The sequence below is a fragment of the Vombatus ursinus genome, unplaced genomic scaffold (genome assembly GCF_900497805.2).
Source record: "Vombatus ursinus unplaced genomic scaffold, bare-nosed wombat genome assembly UNPS02014828.1, whole genome shotgun sequence".
NCBI lineage: Eukaryota > Metazoa > Chordata > Mammalia > Diprotodontia > Vombatidae > Vombatus > Vombatus ursinus.
This window is the reverse complement of record NW_020954606.1, coordinates 2,486,577-2,508,252: the sequence shown is the minus strand read 5'-3', so window position 1 is coordinate 2,508,252 and position 21,676 is coordinate 2,486,577. Positions and strand designations below refer to the sequence as shown.

The 21,676-nt window shown below is 38.5% G+C and overlaps 1 protein-coding gene across 1 annotated transcript in view; it reads right to left on the bottom strand.

Annotated features, from left to right (window-relative positions):
* LOC114025146 (carnitine O-palmitoyltransferase 2, mitochondrial-like) overlaps positions 1-2,367 on the bottom strand; it is a 30,985-nt gene extending 28,618 nt beyond the window's left edge. The window contains exons 1-2 of the mRNA XM_027838484.1: positions 2,141-2,367; positions 514-594 (exon numbers count right to left, since the gene is read on the bottom strand). Of these exons, the coding sequence (XP_027694285.1) occupies positions 514-594; positions 2,141-2,367 (308 nt within the window). The remainder of the gene's footprint in view (positions 1-513; positions 595-2,140) is intronic.
* Positions 2,368-21,676: the final 19,309 nt, after the last annotated feature.

Sequence of the window (21,676 nt, the reverse complement as noted above, 5' to 3'; positions counted from 1 at the left end):
CAGCCATGAAAGGGGCAGAAAAAGATGGAAAAAAAACACACATGCAGGGTATCTTGGAATTACTAACTGAGATGGGAAGAAGGAAGATAGGGGCAAGGGATAGTCAACTCCTGTTCTAAGAGTCTTGCCACAACATCTTGCCATACAGTTCTAATTTTTCAAGCCCTGTGTGTCTAAAAGAAGACAGAGCATTCTTTAGACTGAAAGGAAGAAAAGTTGGCTGGGTAGGGAGAAATAAAATTAGGGTGTTCTTGGAAAATTGTCAACAAAGGTTATCATAATGAACATGGAGAAGAAGGCTTTGTTTCTGAACTCTAGCTAGTTTCTTTCATGAATGTTTTAACTCAGACTTGGGGGTAAATGTTCCATTACATCACACCAAGAAAAGTATCCATACAAAAGATTTATGTTTATTGGCTTTAAACCTGATTTTAGACTTTGAAGAACTTATGACTAATTTATAAATTTATCATTAAAGTGGGAAACTTTTCTATCACATTTCAGTGGTCCAACCTGTATTCACTGTCTCCCAGTAGAGGTTTCTGAGCAGCCATGTATCGCTTGATGGAATCTTCCAACTCTGGAATTGGTAATCTGGAATTGTGTGAATTTAAGAAAAGTAAATGAAATATGTTTAGGTATTAAGACAGAATTTTATGTTTTTAAGTTCATAATTGGGGAAAAACTGCTTAGAATTCACAGATTTCACTCTATAGTCAGCTATGTATTGCTACACTCTCAAGCCAAGTATAACTGTTCAGTAAGGAAACTGATTCTCACATAGTGACATGGAAACATTTTCATTACTTATAGTCAGACTTTCTATTACCTATCAATGCATATAACATTGAGGTTAGAGAAAGAGTTTGAATCCAACTAGTCAGCAAGTATTAATCCATAAATCTTGCCACCTAGGGAGATAAAGCATAGAAGTAATCAACAATGAAAAACTACAGTTCATACAAAGATGGAACAATGAAATAGGAAAGCAGTGTTTCGTTAGAAAGGACAGAAATAATGTTGGTAAGAAATAGAGTGATAAAGGTGAGAAATTTTTAACAGTTTTTTTTGGGGGGGTTAGAAATAGGAGAATGATGATCTTTGGCACAAAGTGCTGAAAAAATTCAATTAAGACTTTCAAAGGCTGTTTGTAATATCAGTGGATTTGCTATGCTTTGGGCATGTCCTTTTCTATGAATGCTACTCAGTAAATCTCTTTCCCAACTTCTACAAGGATTATGAATAAAAACTATCAAAAACGTTTAAGACCAAGGCCCATTAGTCTATGACTAATGTTGGTATCTATGGAGATAAAGCATGGGAGTAATCAACAATTAGAAACTACACAGTTCATAGCGAGATGGAACAATGAAATGTGAAAGCAGTGTTTCATTAGAAAGACTAGAAATAATGTTGGTAAGAAATGGTGTGATAGAGGTGAAAAGTTTTTTTGTGGAGTCTTTTTTTCCCCACGGGGGTGAGGAGAAAGATGAGAATGATAATCCTTAGTACCTGAAATGCTGAAAAAATTCAATTAAGACCTTCCAAAGGTTCTATTTGTAACGCTAGTGTATTTGTGATATTTTGTAGGTGTGCTTTTCTATGAATGTTATTCAATGGGTGTCTTTCCCAGGATTATGAAAAGGAATGATTATGAAAATAAAATTCCAAACTACACAAGACCACTGTGTGTGTATGTGTGTATATATATATGTTATATACACGCATCAATGGATGCCTAAGGCTAATTTTGGCAGTCTTCCTGAATTGCTGAGATTTTCTTTTTTAAGTCACCAGTCCCACTTGGGGGTGCAAATCTTGCCCCACAAACGCGCCGGCTGCACCCGGCACTCAAAGCCTTTCCGGCTCCGGAGGAATGTACGCTGTGCTCCATTTGTTCTTCCATTCTGCCTCTCTTCCATCCCTAAAATCCTCAGGCCCAGTTCTTCTGTTCCTGCATGCCTCTGCTTCGCTTCCTCCCCGCTTCTAATGCTAAACTGGAAGGCTCCTCTGCCTCGCTGGCCGCAGACCCCGTCCGTCTGTGCGTCCGTCGGTCCGTCCGTCCGTGGTCAGTGTTCAGTGGCTGGGCGCCCCCGGCGGCGGCGGCGGCCTCCTCTCCCCCCTGGGGCGGGGGCCTCACCTGGGCAGGCTCTGCTGGAAGTGCAAGGTGGGGATGATGCTGCGGTGCACGTAGTGATGGTCCAGGTCCCAGGTGGACGACACGAGCCCGTGATCGCCGGAGCGCCAGTAGTCACGCGCCGCGCCCGTCCCGGCCCCCGGCCTGGCCAGCGACCACGCCCTCCACCAGCCCCCCGGGGGCTGCCGGGGCCGCCAACAGCGCGCCCCCGGGCCTTTCAAACAGAGCATCCCGCGGGGCACCTCGGAAGGGCGGGCCGCAGGCCCGGGGATGGACGCTGGCTCCCGGCAGGCCGCGCCCGGCCACACCGATGCCGGCCGGGCGGTTGGATGACCCAAGTCCCTCCTCTCTTCGGTAGGGGGCCTCGCGGGCTCAGCGACGCGTGCTTGGAACGCGCAGGCGCGTTTGGGACGGGCGGGGGCGGGGGCGAGGTGTTGGGAAGGGGAGGGAGGGAGAGAGAGAACGGGGTGGGGGAGGGGGTGCCGGGGGTATGTGTGTCTAACCTGTACGTCTGGTGCGTATATATGCACGCTCATAGAGCGTGTGTGGGTGTGTGGGGCAGGGTGCACGAGGGATGCTAGCTGTCTGGGGTCCAGGTGATCTTGTAGGGGGCCAGAATAGACATAAGGGTAATTTATGGAAATAAACAAACAGAGAGAAGGGTAATTTATGGTAATAAATAAATAAATAAATAAGAGTAAATCCTGTTTGGGATCCAGGTGGCATTTCAAAAAATTCAGAAAACTTCCATACAGTTATTTATAACGTGGCCAATTTATGGATAGTGAAATTTGTTAAGGGGACAGACAGGATGGTAACAAATCAGCCTTGTACAGAAAAAGTAAAGATTAGGAATAAGGCCCTGGGACCCTGTCTATAGGATATTAAGACTTTAATTAGAAATAGAAAATATACCTTTCTTTTGTTAGGTCAGAATCTCAGATTTCTCAATTTCAGTGTAAAACCCCCTTCTCTCTGTCCCATCCCCCACCCCACCCCCAACTACACCACACAGAAATATGGGATCTGGGATTCTGTCATATCTTACCAGAATTGTTTTGGAAAATTCCACAGAAAGTGTAGGAAGGTAGTTAAAAAAAAAAAAAAAAAAGCACTAAATTGGAGATCCCGGGACCTAGGGACCTATCCTGCCACTAATCACTTGTCTTAACCTTGAGAAGTCCATAATAAACACAATAGAAAGTGCTGTAATTGGAGACCCAGGTTCCAGGTTCAAAATCTCAGCCTGCTTGTGTAACCTTAGTTAAGCCACTTCCTCTTTGGGCTTCTTTTTCCAATCTGTAAAATTAGGGTGTTAGAATACTAAGACAAAATAACACTTGCCCTCAGTTTACATTTTACTGGAGGAGGAAACATTTATATGTGTGAGTATATGCAAAATAAATGTAAGTTAATTAGGATCCAAGGGGAAGAAACTAGTAGCTAGGATTTCAGGATTCATAACAAATTAGAAATCCTTGAAGTATTGAGGACATAGAATTTTTTAGGATTAAAAATTTTGAGCTGGGAGAGACTTTAGAGATTATCTAATATAAGTAGGTATGTAAGTTTTTTGTTCATCCACATCGATCTCTTTATACAACTTTCCTGTTTCTTTTCAATGATATTGTTTCTCTTTATGCCTTCAGATTTTCATTCTGAATTGTTTTTCAAATCTCTTGAGCTGACTTCCCCTGGACAATCTTAACCCTACCTATTCTTCCTCTAAACCTTCTAAAATCTGTTCTTCAAAAATCTAGGATACATAGAGTTTCGATACTACCCCAGACATTTGCTAGTTTTGTTACCCTGTCCAAATCACTTAACCTCTCTCAGCCTCAGTTTTATCATCTATGAAATGAAGATAACAGTTCCTACTTCTCAGGGTTGTAGCTACCCTCTACAAAGTCCCATCAGTCTCATCAAGTTCAAATTGAACACAGCAGTCAATTTCTTCCCTTGCCCTTAACCCATCCCCCAAGATGATGATACTCAGAATGACAGTTTCACAAAAAGATTGGCTGAATTTTCTGTACTGATAGTTACTTTGGGGTCACACTGTCCCCCTGAAGCATTGAAGGGGAAGGCTAGAACTGGAAACTTTTTCTTTTTTTTCTTTTTTCTTTTATTTCTTCTTTTCTTCCTCCCTTCCTTTCATCTTCTTTACTGACTGTGCCAAGTAGTTTTTATTTCACTGTGAATTATACTTCAGTTACATGTAACAACACCCAAAGTATAGAAAGCCCATTCATATTATGGCCCTAGTGGTTATTCTAGAAGTATTATTATTATTAAGGGCAGCTAGATGGTGTAGCGCAGGCCTAAAGTCAAGAGGACTCATCTTGCTAAATTCAAATCTAGCCTTAGAGACTTACTACCTTTCATTTTCCTGTCATTTCTACTTTATTAATCAGTTTCTCCTTGTTAATCAGAATCATGTCTAGTACAACAGTTCCTCTTGTGACTTCCTCTACATTTTGGAGAATGAAATTATTATAGCAAGTCAAATATTTACTAGTTGCTCTGCTTTAGACAGAATTCCAACAGATGTTTGGATAATTGAATTCCCATGGGATGCCAGTGGGCGTATGTACACATGTAATACTTTCAGCTATGTGTGGATTCTGCAGCATCCACACTATGAGACACTTGGAACACTGCAGCAGTGTAAGCAGTGCTGCCTTCCTTAAATTTATAGAACTTTAGTACATTAATAGGAGATTCACTGGCCATGGTAGGGAATTGCTTCCCATTGCCACTTTCAGATTCTTCCTCTGTCACCATTGCTCTTCAATCTCTCCTCCTTCGAGACTCACTCCATCCAAATTTATTGCCCAGTCTAGGTCCCACTCTCCCTTTTTGTTGTTGTTCAGTTGTTTCAGTCATGCTCAACTGTTTGTGACCCCTTTGGGGGTGTTTGTGGCAAAGATACTAGAGTAGTTTGCCATTTCCTTCTCCAACTCACTTTGCAGATGAGGAAACTGAGGCAAACAGTTAAGTGACTTGCCCAGGTTTAATGGTCTTTGCTCAGTTCTCAGACTCTTTGACCTCTTTGTTGCACTTGACCAGGGGTAGGGAACCTGCAGCCTTGAGATCCTTAAGTTCGGCCTTTTGCCTGAATCCAGATTTTATAGAACAAATCCTCAAGGATGCAGGTTCCTCACCCCTGTCTTTGACAATGTTGACTACCCTTTCTTGGCTATTCTGCTCTCTGTGCTTCTGTGCTCTTTCTCTTGGTTCTCCTCTTACCGGTACAACCATTCCTTCTTCCTCTCCTCTGCTGCTTCGTCATCCATGTCACACCTACCAGACTGGCGTATCTCAAAGTTCTTGGATCCTCTTCTCTTTTTCCCTCTACACACACCCTGTCTTGGTCACCTCAATTCCCATAAGTTCAATTATCATCTCTTTGCAGATGACTCTTAGCTATAGATCAGATATAGATTCTCTCCTAAACTCCAGTCACGTATTACCAAGTGGCAGTTTGACATTTCATACTGGATATCCCAGAGGCATCTCTAGCTCAACATTTCTAAAGCTGAACTCATCATGTTTCCCTTCAAACTTTCCCCTTTGAACTGTCCTATTACTGTCAAAAACATGATTTTTCTAGTCACACAGTTTCACAACCTCAATGTCATCCTCAATTTCTCACTCTCATCCCTCTCCCCCTACATGTATCTAATCAGATGTCAAATCTTGTTGTTTTTCTCTATATAATACTCTTTTATACCTCCTCTTCCCTCTACTCAAACAGCCACTACTCTATTTCAAATCCTTATCACCTCTCCCTGGGACTATCGCCATAGCCTCCCCTATGGTCTCCTTGCCTCAAGCCTCTCCTCACTCCTATCTATCATCTACACAGCAGCCAAAGTGATTTCCTAAAAGCCTAGGTCTAGGGGCAGCTAGGTGGCACAGTGGATAGAGCACCAGCCCTGAACTCAGGAGGACCTGCGTTCAAATCTGGCCTTAGACCAAACACTTGACACTTACTAGCTGTGTGACCTTGGGCAAGTCATTTAACCCAGATTGCCTCACTTAAAAAAAAAAAAAAGCCTAGGTCTAATCATGCCGCCACTCCTACTCAGACTCAGTGGTTCCCTATGAATGAATGATTTTAAAAAGCATTTGTTAAACATTGGGCTAAGAGGTAGGGATACAGATACTAGAAGCCAAGATAGTCCCTGTTCTCAAGGAGCTAAGGGAATGATGACCAAGGAAGGCTTTCTGGTTTAAAAAGTTATTGGGGTGGTGAGCGCAGGAACAATGGCAGAGTTGATTTAGTCTTGGTTCAAAGTTCCAGAACTTCAGAGGTGGGGAGAGGGGAGAAAAGAGTGAGGAGGGAGAAAGAGGAAGAAAGGATGAGGAAGGAGAAAGGGGAGGAAAGGATGAGGAGATGGAGGAGAAGAAGGGAATTGAGAGTCTGGGTAGGAAGTGAAGTGAGTCACAGCTGAGGTTTTTCTGAAATGGTGATCAAGGAGAGATAGTTGGAGGAAGCAGGGGAAGGATGGTAGTTGGAAGGAGAGGAGGGGGAGGGGAAGAGTGGAAATGGCTCCAGGCTGTAGTCTAGTGGATCAAACATAAACTCCTTTGTTTGACAGTCTGTCAATTTTCCCTCATTCCCCCATATACTCAGGCTAGAACACACTTTGGACAGTTTGGTGGCACAATGGGAAGTCTAAAGTCAGGAAGACTCCTCTTCCTGAGTTCAAATCTGGCCTCCGACACTGACTAGCTGTCTGACCCTGGACACATCACTTAACCCTGTTTGCCTCAGTTTCTTCTTTTGTAAAATGAGCTGGAAAAGAAAATGGCAAACTAGTATCCTTGCCAAGAAAACCCCAAAAGGGGTCATGAAGAAGAGTTGGACATGACTGAAAAATGACTAAACATCAACAGCAGCAACAGCAGAACACATTTCATTGTATGCATTGAGTTGAGCTAGACAATGGAAATAGAGAATGCTGGAGACACGTATGCTGGAACACAGATGTGGTCATTTCTGGAAATCGTTTCTGACGAATCTTTTTTTTTAGTAGGAACTTCTGGACTCCTTGGCATCCATAGAAGTAATATATCAACTTGTGTGACTTCATTACTGCTATTTTATATCATCATGCCAGGTTTCTGACCTGTTTCTCAAATTCTCTGTTTCTTCCTATCTGCACTACACTTACGTGGCACAATCATTTTATTTCTTCCTCACTTGAGTTCTATGATGCTTCCTCCTTTGGTTCCAAAAGTTCTTCTTATGAATAGATTGTTTTAGTAGTTAATACAATTCCTCCCCTTTATTTTTTTTCCTTTTTAATAAGGAATCTACCCCGTCAGTCTTATCTTACCAAATATCAGTGATATCTATGTAATAAAATTTGCCCCGTTGTCTTAAGTTCATCTTAGTTTCTAACCCATCTTTTGTTCAATGGACTGCGAACATAGGTTTTATTGCTTTCTATGATATCTACTTTGAATATACATATATAGGGATATAGCGAGAGGGGAATAAGGAGGGAGATGTTGGGAGAAAAAAGGAGAGGAAGGAAGTTTTCTTCTTTTTCCCCTTTCCTTCTTCTTGTAGTTGGTGAGATTTTTGATTAGATTTACAGAACTCCAGGCAAATATATCTCTATTTCATACTTCTTTTTCATCAGCCCTTGTTAAGTCCAGTATATTCCTGCCCTAAGCCTGTCGTTCCTATATTTTTAACAGTATGTGCAGAAATAAAAAGCTTATCTTTTCATCATTTTTTTTAATTATGGTTTTGTTTTAAATGTCATTGTCACTTCTGAGTACCTTCCCTCCCAACAGAAACCTTCCTTGTAGCAAAGAAGTTTACGTAAGCTAAACTATCCACCATATTGACCGTGCCTTAACAACATAGGACTCATTCCATGACAGTAGGCTGTGACCTCTCTGCTAAGAGAAGTAAAGTGTATTTTCATCATCAGATACCATCTTCTTAACCAGTTACTCACTTTCCAGATCCATTTTTCTCTTCTAAGGCATCTACCTTCAACTGTAGAAGTAATGGAAATATCATCAGTGCCCCCTAAGGCTTTCGATTTTTTGCCTAAGATATCACAATTCCTAGTAATGTCTTCCTACTTTCCTCTGGTAGTACCGCAGAAATGAGGATTAGTTATTGTCTTTGACAAATCTTGGGAGGTTATTCATCATGGCCTTTATGTGTGCCCCAGGAGGATAGCAGACCTCGTTATTGTGAATTTAAGGTCAATAAATAGCTGCCTTGGGCCTTCTCAACAGGAAATCATCTACCACTACTCCTTTTGTCTTCTTCCCTTGATCCAGTTGAATGATCTCTTTTCCAGGGCTCCCTGTGTATCCACATAATCCTTCAAGGCATAAGCAGCTTCTTCCTCCATAGAGGGTCCTCCTAACAAAAGAACCTCCTTATTATTACTTAGCTCAGAATGTTCAGTGGTCTCTACCATGGTCCAACCACTTCTAGAGAACTATTCCGTTCTGAGTTCCTCATTTTATGAAAAACACTGAAAAGTTGGAGTAGGCTCAGATGATAGCAGCTATGATGATGAGAAAGCAGATCTTGTGAAAATTGGTAAGAAGAAGGAGGAGAAGAAGGAAGAGAAGGAGGATGACGACGATGATGATGACAACAACAACGATTTGGAATGTTTTATTCTGGGGAAAGAAAGACTGAGGGAGGGACAAACTGATCTCTGTCTGCAAATCTTTTAGAGTGGTCATGTTAAAGGGAGATTCAGCTTACTCTCCTTGGCCCCACAAGGCAGAATTAGGGCCAATGGGTGGAAGCTACAGGGAAGTCATTGAAAACCCCATATAAAAAGAGTGTCCACAATTTGAAGGAACTGTCTAGTGATTTTCCTGTCACTGTCATTCTTCAAGTGAAATTTGAATGATCTCTTTTTGGAGTTGTTGTAAAGGGTTTTCACTCTTTAGGTAGGACTGAGACTCGATAATTTAAGAACTCTTCCAATATTAAGGTTTTATGATTTTAAAAGGAGGGAGAAAGGAAGGAAATAGGGGAAATAGGAGACCTAGATTTTTTCTTTTTTAATCTTTCTTCAACTTAACTGCATGACAGTAAAGTGTTAATCAGAAAAACTTTTAGGGCAGCTAGGTGGAGCAGTGGATAGGGCACCGGCCCTGAAGTCAGGAGGACCTGAGTTCAAATGTGGCCCAGACCAGACACTTGACACTTACTAGCTGTGTGACCCTGGGCAAGTCACTTAACCCTAGTTGCCTCACCAAAAAAAAAACAAAAAACTTTTAACTTTTCCCCATATAAGTAAAATGAAAAGCAAATTTATTTGTGGTACTGGACTTTCACTATCTTTGACAAGAAAACCCCAAATGGGTTCAAGAAGAGTGGAACGCAACTGAAAAATGACTGGACAATCACAAAAATATTAGAAGGACCAGTTGTCTTGGTGTCAGGACTGGGTTTAAGTCCTTACTCTAACACTTACTAGATATTTGACCCTAGGAAAGTAACCTACTGCCTCTGAATCTCAATTTCCTCATCTAAAAATTGGGAATAATACTGCTTCAGTTACCTCTCTCACAAAGTGCATAAATTACCTTTCCTATAGGGTAGGCAATTTGTTATAAGGAATGTGTATGCTTTAAGATTTTTAAAATATGATCTATTTTACTTATACAAGTTCACATATATATTGTATTCTCACATGTGCATATAAAGTATATACCACATGCATACTGTTTATATAATTTGAATTTTTTTGTATTTCACTCAATATTATAATAAAGTTATTGGAAAAGAAAAGTAATCATGGATACTATGATTTTTTTTATTATGCAAACTCAGTTTGCTAACATATTACTGTCTTACTCCTAATTGTCAACTCACCATTCATCTTTTGACTAAATACAAAGTTAACTCTAAAGAGAAATTTCTCCCAATCTTCTAATGAAACTGTTGTCTCTCTGATCTCTTCATCTATAAAAATCATATTTACCATTATTTGCCTGCATCTTACCTATTGATTCTCTCCAACTATCAAGCTTTTGGTGCCTTCTGAAGTGAATTCCACTACCTACTCTACAAACCAGAACAGATATATGGAATCTGGTTGATTCCTTCAGTATGTATTGAGCCAAAAAGGAATAGGAATAAACCTAATCTCTAGATTTGAGAAACTTCTGTGTTAATCAGAGACATGTCTATGCATAGAATGAAATTTATACTTTGAGAGACAAGAAAACTATATAGGCCAAGAAGGGAAAAAAAAAACAAACTACACTGCTTAGGGCTGTTTGCTCAATCACATCTGCTCTTCTCTATAATGTGAAAATCATTTTCATAAGTTCATTAAAGACCCTGAATAAAGCTTAGTCTTTACAGTTTTGGAGTAGGATTTCTCAGCTTCCTGAATCTTCTTTGTTAAACAGAATAATTGGCTTGCCTTTGTTCTTTTATGGACCTTAAATGTTACACAAATATGTTATTATTGTTGTCACTACCTTTGTATTTATATTATCTGTTTCTCTTAGGAGAAATTTTAAGAAATTGGATTCCTTGATCTCTGCTAAAATCTTCTTAAACATCTAAGGAAGAAAACATACCAAAGTGAGGGGTTCAGGAGCATCCCTAAGGACTAATCATATTTTGTGCTCACCACCTTACATCCCCCAATTTTTATTACAGATTTGTAAATGGAAAATCATACCAAGAAGTCAAGGGCAGCCATGGAGAGAAGTTGCAAAAAGGAAGCCAGAGGGGGAAAGGGCAAGTGAAACCCTCTGCCTTGATGAGAGAGAGTATGATTTATAAAAAATAAAATAAAATAAAACACTGCATCTAGAGTCAGATGATTTGGGCACCAATATTGGCTCTACTTCTATCTACTTCTATGACAGTGGGAAAATCATTTAACTTCTTTGGGACCCACTTTTCTCTTTTGTAAAATTATAAAGTTTAATTAGGTCAGGTGTTCTGAACTTAGAATCCATATATAGATTTCAGGAGGTCATTGAGCTTGGATGGAAAAAGTATATCTTTATTTTTACTTTAAAATTTAGCATTTTCTTCAATTATAAATTTTTTTTTAAAAAAAGCCATTATTCCAAGAAAAAGGTCCGTAGGCCTCACCAGACTAACAAATATGTCCATGACACACATAAAATGTTTAAGAACCCCTGGACTAGATTATGCCCAAGAGTCTTTAAATACTAAATCTTATGTTGGGAAGAGGGGTGGCTATTATGGGCACAATGTCTAAGGTATTTTTAACATCAGCCAGACATACCCCTTGGCTATGTGGCCTCTAATTTAGAGCACTCTCTAAACTCTGAAGCACAGGGCCTAGGGTGACTTTACTATACCTTAGGAATAGGTCAAGATCACTTTTTTGTTTCATTTATTTTTAAATAAATTTATTATTTATTTTTAACATTCTTCTTTTTTTTAATTTTGCGTACCAAATTCTCTCCCTCCCTCTTGCTCCTCCCTCAGCCACTGAGAAGGCAAGAAAAATAACATTAATTATACGTGTGAAATCATGCAAAACATTTCCATATTAATCACATCCTCCCCAAAAAAGCAACAACAACAACAACAACAACAAACAACAAAGAAAGCTAGAAAGTTATACTTCAATTTGCGTTCAGAGCTCTTCAGTTCTCTCTCTGGAGGTGGATAGCATTTATTCATCGTAAGTCCTTTGAAATTGTCTTAGATCATTGTGTTGATCAGAATAGCCAAGTCTTCCACAGTTGGTCATCATTACAACATTGCTATGACTATGCACTCCCCATTCTTCTTGCTTCACTTTGCATCATTTCATATAGGTCTTCCCACATTTTTTCTGAAACCACTCGCCTTGTCATTTCATATAGCACAGTAGGATTCCATCATAATCATAAGCCACAACTTGTTCAGCCATTCCCCAATTGATGGGCATCCCCTCAATTTCCAATTCTTTATCACAACAAAAAGAGCTGCTATAAATATTTTTGTACATATAGATCATTTTCCTTTGATCTCTTTGGGATACAGACCTAGTAGTGGTATTGCTGGGTCCAAAGTATGCACTATTTTATAGCCCTTTGGGCATAGTTCCAGGTTATTCTCCAGAATGTTCGTTACTCTACCAGCAGTTAATTAGTGTACATATTTTTCCCTCATCCCCTCCAACATTTGTCCTTTCTGATAGGTATGAAGTGGTACCCCAGGGTTGTTTTAATTTGCTTTTTTCTAATCAATAGTGATTTAGAATATTTTTTCACATGACCATAGATAGCTTTGATTTCTTCTTCTGAAAAATTGCTTGTTTATATCCTTTGACCATTTATCAGTTGGGGAATGGTTCTTATTTTTATAAACTTGACCCATTTCCCTAAACATTTGAGAAGTGAGGCCTTTATCAGAGAAATTTGCTGTAAAATTTTTTGTTATTACTTCATTGTCTATGGTGCGTTTTAGCAAAATGTAGTTTCCCTGATTATCTCTTTTAATTAGGTCTGCTTTTGCTTTTGCCTTATCTGAGATCATGATTACTATCTCTGCCTTTTTTTACTTCCCCTGAAGCCTAATAAATTCTGCTCTAACCCTTTATTTTATATTTATGTCTTTCCATTGCAAGTGTGCCTCTTATAAACAATATATTGTTGGATTTTGGTTTCTGCTGCATTTTGCTGTCTGCTTCCATTTTATGGATGAGCTCATCCTATTCACATTTACAGTTATGATAACTGAATGTGAATTTCCCTCCATCCTATTTTCTTGTGTTTACTCTTCTTTCTCTCTTTTTATCCTGTCTCTCCTCAAAAGTCTGTTTTGCTTCTGACCACTGCCTCCCTTAATTCACTTTCCCTTTTGTCATCCCCCACCTCATATTTCTTATCCCCTTCTCCTCTTGTTTCCCTACTGAGTCAGAATTGAGTGTGATGTTCTTCCTTCTTTGAACCAATTCTGATGACAGTGAGGTTCAAGCATTGCCCCTCCTTTTCCTTTCTTCTGTGAAAGCTTTTCCTTATGCATCTTTTATGTGAGATCATTTCCCCCATTCTGCCTCTCCCTTCCCTGTTATCTCACTGCATCCTTCTTTCTCACTCTTTTTTTTTTCTTTTTTTAATTTGGAGATCCTCTCAACATAATCGATTTATATTCTCTGTGGGTATAGAACCCTAATAAATGACAAAGTTCTTAGGAGTTACGAGTATCACCTTCCCATATGGGAATGTAAACAGTTCAAACATTTTAAGTCTCTTATAATTTTTCTTTCAAGTTTACGGGTTTTTTTGTTTTTGTTTTTGTTTTTTTGTTTTGCTTCTCTTAAGTCTTGTGTTTGAATGTCAGATTTTCTATTCCACTCTGGTCTTTTCATCAAGAATGCTTAAAAGTTCTCCATTTCATTAAATAGTCATCTTTTCTTTTGAAGAATTATACTCAGGTTTGTTGGGTAGGTGATTCTTGGTTGTAATTATAGCTCCTTTGCCTTCCAGAATATCATATTCTAAGCCCTCAATTTCTTTAATGTGGGAGCCACTAAATCTTGTGTGCTCATGACTCCATGTATGATCATTGTGGCTCCATGATATTTGAATTGTTTTTTTTTTTTCTGGCTGCTTGCAATATCTTCTCCTTGACCTGGGAGCTCTGTAATTTGACTGTAATATTCCTGAGAGTTTTCATTTTGGGATCTCTTTCAGGAGGTGGATTCAACAATTCTTTTTACCCTCTGGATCTAAAATATTGGGACAGTTTTCCTTTATAATTTCTTGAAATTTGACATGTTGGCCCTTTTTTTGATTGTGACTTTCAGGTAGTCCATTAATTCTTGAATTATCTCTCCCTCAATCTATTTTCCAGGTCAGTTGTTTTTCCTATGAGATATTTCACATTTTCTTCTATTTTTTTTTCATTCTTTTGACTTAGCTTTATTGTTTCTTGATGTCTTGTGGAGTCCTTGGCTTCCAGTTTCCCAATTCTAATTTTTAAGGAATTATTTTCTTCAATGAGCTTCTGTACTTTTTTTCCCCCTATTTGGCCAGTTCTGCTTTTTTTTTTTAAGGAGTTCTTTTCTTCTTTTTGTGCTGTTTTTACCATTAAACCAATTACATTTTTTAAGGAATTATTTTCTTCACTATTTTTTGTGCCTCTTTTGCCAAGCTGTTATTTCTCTTTTGATACTTTTCTTACATCACTTTCTGTTCTTTTCCTAATTTTTCCTCTACCACTCTTTTTCTTTAATGCTTTTGGGAATTCTTGTTGGACTTAACGTGAAATTTGCATTTTTCTTTGAGGCTTTTTTTGGCTGCTAGAGAGCGTGGAATGGAACCAGATGGAGGTAGAGGAATTTGCCTTGGCAAGGTAGTTTTTTGGAGGGAAAAGTTGGTTTTTAGTCTCACTAGAAATAAAGACTTGATAGTTTTCTTCAAGTATTTGAAGAGCTGTTACATAGAACAGGAAACAGACTTATTCTGCATTACCCCAGATAGGATGCAATGGATCACTTGTGAATGTAGAAGGGTTTTCCTTAGTACAGAGAAGAGCCATTTCTTTGAGTGAAACAGGCAGGGGTAAAGGAGGAGAAGACAACTGAGTGATAGGAAGAGAGAAAAAAGAGAGCGCTGGGTGAATAGCCCAGTGAAGTATGAAGAATATTTCAGTGAAGTATGAAACAAGCTTCTCAGTTGAGAAAAGCCAAAGGGAGTAGCATTAAAAATATAGTTCTATTTATCATAGACAAATCCATTGGTTAGCTGAATCATATGTAAAAGATGTTGATTATAGTCAGGATTTTCAAATAATTGTTATAACAAGATGCAAATTTTAGAAAGGTGGGCCTTTCTATTAGAAGTTTTTTAAAAAAGAGTAGATTCCCCTAATTTTTAAAAAGCAAATTGTTACTATTATTCCAACAACATAAGTAAAAAAATTTTAAATGTCAGAGTTAATTTAGGTGTTTATTGAAATACTGTAGATGAAATCCCATTGCAGTCCAAATCAATGAATGGCAAAATAATTTCCAAGCCCTATTTGTAATAGGATTTAGAGAGGCAAGGCAGCCTATGATGTAGTTTATGAGTTGTTTTAAGTCTTAAGTTTTTAAAAAATAATCTTTGATACAGATATATTCATATGATTCATGCAAAGTAAACTTTCTCTTTACATAGGCTTTTCTCTTTACATGGGTGCATTTATTCGATCAAATTTGCAATTCCTGTGAACTAATGGGTACCATTGTTATAGTTAATGTTTTATACCCACAGAATTAAAATTCACAAATATAGTCTCACTAATGAGTGAAGCATTTTAATTGTTTTCTAAGATGAAAGATGATATCACATGAAGTCCTGGTGTGATTATACATGACATTAGTAGTCAATAGAAGAAAGCTTTCTCCTCAATCAAAAAAGTCAATAAATATTTATTGAACATCTGCCTCTTATATGTACAGCACTGTGAACAAAAAGAAATAGGAACTATTGGTCCTGCCCACAAATTTATAATCCTGTTGGGGAGACAATACTTACAACAGTCTATAATTAAATGTTAGGTTGCTACAGAATAGATTGTCACAGGCACTCAAGTCAAATTGTGGTCTTGGATTATTCAAGTAAAACTTAATTAAAAAGTAGGATGAGCTTATTAATAAAATTCTTGGGGGGAAAAATTGGTTTTCAGTCTCACTAGAAATAAAGATTCGACAGCTATCTTCAGATATTGATAGTATCAAATATTTGATACCTGAAAGGCTGTTACGTAGAAGAGGAAACAGACTTGTTCTGTATGACTCCAGCGGGAGCCAATGGAACTATAATTAATGGGTGGAAAGTGCAGATGTGAATTAAGGCCTGATGCCAGGAAATTTTTCCTAACAACTAAAGTTATCCACAAGTGGCATGGACTACCTCGTGAATTAGTGGTTTCCCTCTTGCTAGAAAGTCTTCTAGCAAGACTAGATAATCACTTTTTGGCTACTTTGCAGAGGGAGCTCTTTGCGGGGTGGGGGATAGACTGAAGTGGATGCCTCTGATGCCTCTTCCATCTCTTGAGATTCTACAATTCCATGCAAGTATAGGATGTGTGTTGGCAGAACAAGAGGAGGACAGCATAAACAAATTTAGGAAAGCTAGAATGAGCATGTAGTTGTTTCACAGGCCATGTGGACACCAACTTAATTGGCTGGATGATTTATGTTGGAGAATAGTGAGAAATAATGATGCAAAGTAAGACTTTGATAGGTTGGGGAGTTTTGATTTGGATCAATTATAGTGGGCAACCATTATAGTTCCTTAAAGGCGATTCATAACAAGATGAAAATGGTGATGAAAGTGGTATTTTAGGAAGATTAATCATGAATCAATATGCAGGATGAATTGAAGGTAAAGAAAGACCAGAGGTAAGAACAGTACCTTTTGAAAGCTTTCAAAAACAAAAAACAAAAAACAAAAACAAAACCAGAGAATTTTGTGTGTACACAATAATAATTTATTATTAACTATACATGGTTGTTGAATGGATAAATATGTAGTCAAGATATGAACATCAGATCAGGAATGGGGTAGAGATGGAAAGGTATATATAAAAGAGTTATTCTGAATTTTTTAAAATGTACAAGAACCTAATGTACACTTTTTAAATGCACAAGAAATTTGATATAGAAGATGAAGGAGAGGAAGGAGCCAAGGATGATCCAGGAATTTCTGGCCTCTATAATTGGGAGAATGTACTGTTGATAGAAGTAAAGAAATTGGCCGGAGGGGCTGGATGGTAGTCAGGTTTTGGTGGTACAGGAGATACATTTTCAAACTATCATCATAAACATAAAGATATTGGAGAGTGAGCATACAAAGAAAAGAACCCAAAACAGAGGCCTGAATCTGGGAGAATGCCCACAGTTTAGGGATAAGAAAGGAAGAGAAATCATTGAAGTCAGAGAGGTGGGAAGAGAATCAGCACAGTATGGTGTAATAATGTTCAGTACTAACTACAAATGCATACTTAAGAATGTTCCAATAGAACCAAAATGATGAAACAAAGTTTTGTAATAATTAGTTATTGTTGTTTGTCCTTTGTTCTCGAAGAGGACCATAACATCAGGGAGGTGATATCATTACTTGCAAGTGAATTGGGTTTAAGTGAGGAAGGGATATGCAAAGTCACCAGCCTTGATTTCTCCTCTAGAGCCACCTAGTCCAGTGGCAAGCTATAGATCAGGATGACTGGAGATGGCCCAGGATGCAGTGGGGGACCTTGGCCTTTTTAAGCTAAGGTCTTACCCAGATAAGAATTGAGGCAAAGAATGGCCTCTTTCACCTAGTTAAAAAAAAAAAACAGTCGGGGAGGGAAGATCCTTAAGGTTTCTCCATGATCACTAAATGGGGCTTGGTCTAGGACCTATTGTTGGCCAATCAGTGAGAGCTAGAGTGAATGGGTTTAAGGCATAGTCGTTCAGAAAGAAATCTAGCCCTTAAACAGGTTTCTGCAATCAAATTACATTCCTTTGGGCAGAGCATCTGCAAAGGGAAGAAAAAGGAGGAAAAGAAGGAGAAGAAAGAGGAGGTAGTCCTACTACTCACAGGTTGTTGTTTGTCCTTCATTCTTTTTTTTTTTTTGGTGAGGCAGTCGGGGTTAAGTGACTTGCCCAAGGTCACACAACAAATGGTAAGTGTCTGAGGCTAGATTTGAACTCAGGTCCTCCTGACTCCAAGGCCAGAGCTCTATTCACTGCACCATCTAGCTGTTCCCCTTTGTCCTTCATTCTTGAAGAGGATCATGACATCAGGAAGGTGATGTCATGACTTGCAGTTGAATTGGATTTAAGTGAGGGAGGGTTGTGCAAAATCACCAGCCTCACTTTCTCCTCCCCGGCCATCTGGGTCCAGTGGCAAGATATAGATCAGGGCAACTGCAGATAGCCCCAGATGCTGTGGGAAACCTAAGGTCTTTCTCAGGTCTCAAGTTGACGGGGGCAATGTCCATTCAGTGATTAAGGCTAGTTAGTTGTTAAATATTATTCAAGTATACTTCTTTACTTTTTTTTTCAAAATTTTGTTCTTCCTCAGTAAGTCAGTTACCTACATGAAGTGAGAAGTCCTCCTTATAACTTACTGATTCTCTCTAGGGGTAAAAAAACTCAATAAAACAAAGATTATGTAAGTTTTAAGACAGTTTTAATAAACAAGAATTTTGTATTTTTCTATTGTAGAGAATACTTTCAGTCACCAGCTTGTGTGATTTGGAGCAAATCATTCAACTCCTTGGGACCTCAGGTTCTTCATTTGCAAAAATGAGGGGATTGGACTAGATGATCGCCGAGGTCTGTTTCAGCCCTAGACTTCTATGATTTTTTGATTCTATGGCTATTCACTACTCTCATGCCCTTGTAAAGCAAGCACCCATAGAAAATGCATTAATTTTTTAGTCAATTTTCAACATCTTGTTATGGAACCCATTAATATTATTTAAGCATATTTTATTATATAATAATACTGACTTGAAATAATTTAGCTTGCCAAACACTCACTTTATAATCAAGGTTTTAAACTTGAGGCATGGAAAATAATAATAACAACAGCCACAACAATAATAATATCTAATATTTATATAATTCTATAAGGTTTACAAAACACTTTCCACATATACATATATGTACACACATGCATATATATGTATATATATATAAAATCATAATCTCATTTGATCATTGAATTGAAAAAATTAGCTAACTGCCCTAAAGAAAATATAATTTTAGGTAAAAACATTTAAATTATAACATTGTTTTGCTTACATGTTAAAATAGTGTGCATGGACCACTCCTAAAGTTGCAATATTGAGAATATTATGGTTGAATTTTATTCATTCATAGCCCACTAACTTGGAATTTGGCAACTAGGTGGTGCAGTGGATAGAGTGACCGGAGTTCAGCTATGACCTCAGACACTTACTAGGTGTGTGACGAAGAGCAATCACTTAACTTGTGCTTGCCTCAGTTTGTTCCCTCATGTGTAAAATGAAGAAAATAATAGCACCTACTTCCCAGGGTTGTTGTGAGGATCAAATGAGATAATATTTGTAAAGCACTTTACAAACCTTAAAGTGCTATCTAAGTGCTAGCTATTATTATTTATGAAAATTTGCCGTGTTGCTGTATTGTGCTGAAATTTACCTTTGCACTATTTATGATGAAAGAGCTTTCTATACAAATAATAAGCTGGATTGAAGAGAGTATATTTTGCTTACTTAAGAGAACAAATTTTACTACATTGTATGAAATGGCAAAAAGCCAATGCTCTGTTTGGACACTGAAAAAAAAAATGTTGGTGGAAGGTCTTCATAAGGTCAGATCAGTAACAAAATGAATGTGCATCTTGCTATGGTTCTCACCACTTTGCTAAGTGGCTGTGAGATGTGGACTTTGTGCTGCTGTTGCATTAGGAAGCTTCACCTATTTCATACGTGTTGCCTTGTGCTAGATAACACACTGAAATAGCAAGGCAGGGTTCCTATGATGCCAGTGCTTTAGAAATGCAATGGTGCCTCATGATTTTTTTTTTTTTTTTTGCCTGAGTCTCACTATCTCACCTGGGCTGGAAATGCAGTGACTACTCACAGTCTATTCCCAATGCTGATTGGCTTGGAAGTTCAGCCTGCTCTATTTCTGATATGGTTCAGCTTATCCATCCTTAGGCAGCCAGGTGGCCCTCCTCTGAGGGCTCACTGTATTAATGCTGGACTTAGAGTGGATGCTTGATTAGATTAATACACCGTAGCTTAGAACCCCTGAACTCAAGAGATCCACTGGTCTCAACCTTCTGCAGTAGCAGAGATTTTGGGCACATCCTGCCATACCTGGTCCTCATTATATTAAAAAAATTTCACTGTGCTGCTCATGTTCCATGAATCATTTGAATATGTTCGAGTTCCGAAAGAAAAGAGCAAACTGTGTCAAAGAAAGTCTTCTTAAATAATATTAAGGACATCTAACATCTGCCTTTCAGTACTGAGACCAAATAGCAAAAATGTCTTCCTCATGGAATATACCATAATGTAGCCTTGATTATTAGGCAGCTAGGTGGCATGGTGGATAGCGTGTGGGGCCTGGAGTCAGGAAGACTCATCTTCCTGGGTTCAAATCTGGTCCCAGACACTTACTAGCTGTGTGACCGTGGTCACACAGTAGCTGTGTGACCCTGGGCAAGTCTCTCAAGTTTATTTGCCTCAGTATCTTTGCGGAGAAAATCCCAAATGGAGTCATGAAGAGTTAGACACGGCTAAAAAACTGAACAACAAAAGCCTGATTATTAAGTTCAGTTTCTCTTGGGGATATATAAAATAATACAAAATCTGGATAAGACACTGCCCTTGCCTTCATTCAGTATGGTAAAGAAATATGACATACAGCTATTATACAAAATAACACACGAGTACATAAGCAGTATGGGAGATCTGGGAAGAGCAGGGAAGGTCATTACAAAATAGAGGAATCAGGGAAGGCTTTCTGGAGAAGGTGGAATTTGAGTTGGGCTTTATAGGATGAGTAAGAATAAAACAGATTAGGGGAGGAAGAATCTCAAATATACCCTATTGGGGGAATGAAAGGAGTGTGTGTGAAGGTTGTAGTATCCTCTGGAGAAAGCTATGTTTCAGCTAATTCAAGGAGATGAAAGGAATGTTGGAGGAAAAAATCTGAAGTTGTTAAGGGGAGTTTGTTGAATAGAGAGTTAAATTGTATTCAAAATAGCCCAGGGGAATGGGCTAAAAGAGGAATGAACTGGGTTGGAGTGTGTCTGAAGAGGAGGAGCGCTGATCCAAATAGCGATGAAGGTTCAAAAGATAGTAGAAACCAATTGTGGTTGGGTCATTTCAGTTATGTCGGACTCTTTGTGAGCGTATTTTAGAGTTTTCTTGGCAAAGATACTGGAGTGGTTTGCCATTTCCTTCTCCAGCTCATTTTATAGATGAGGAACTGAGGCAAACAGGGTTAAGTGAATTGCCTAGGGTAACACAGCTAGTTAGTGTCTGAGGCCAGATTTGAACTCATGAAAATGAATCTTCCTGATTTCAAGCCCAGTGCTCTGTCTACTGCGCCACCTAGCTGCCCAGTAGAAGCAAGTAGGTTGCATCCAACTTGGTGATACCAGATGGCTAGGATTGGAGAATCAAAATGATGATGGATAGACTGGCATAGTATGTTGACAGTACTAATTTGCATAATTAGCCAGTCCAGAGTTCTAAGTGGATTATTTGAAGAACAACAAGTGTTATCTCAATAGCAGAGTGACACGTCTGTGGGTAATTCTGCTGTCCTAAAATGAGAATATTTGCTTACAGAAAGAACTGTCCATGAGATCCACTGATTTGGGGTTGGGGATTGTCTGTTCATTAATTTGTTCATTCTTAAATCTTGCTTGAATCTTATGTGTTTATTGAAGCAGATATAGAAACTTTACTTAATAATTATTTGTCAGTTTGTTGTAATACATACTATATTCCTTTTATTTATTTCATCCATAATTTATCCTACAATTTGGACTTTTAACTAATTCAAATGAGTTTATCATTGG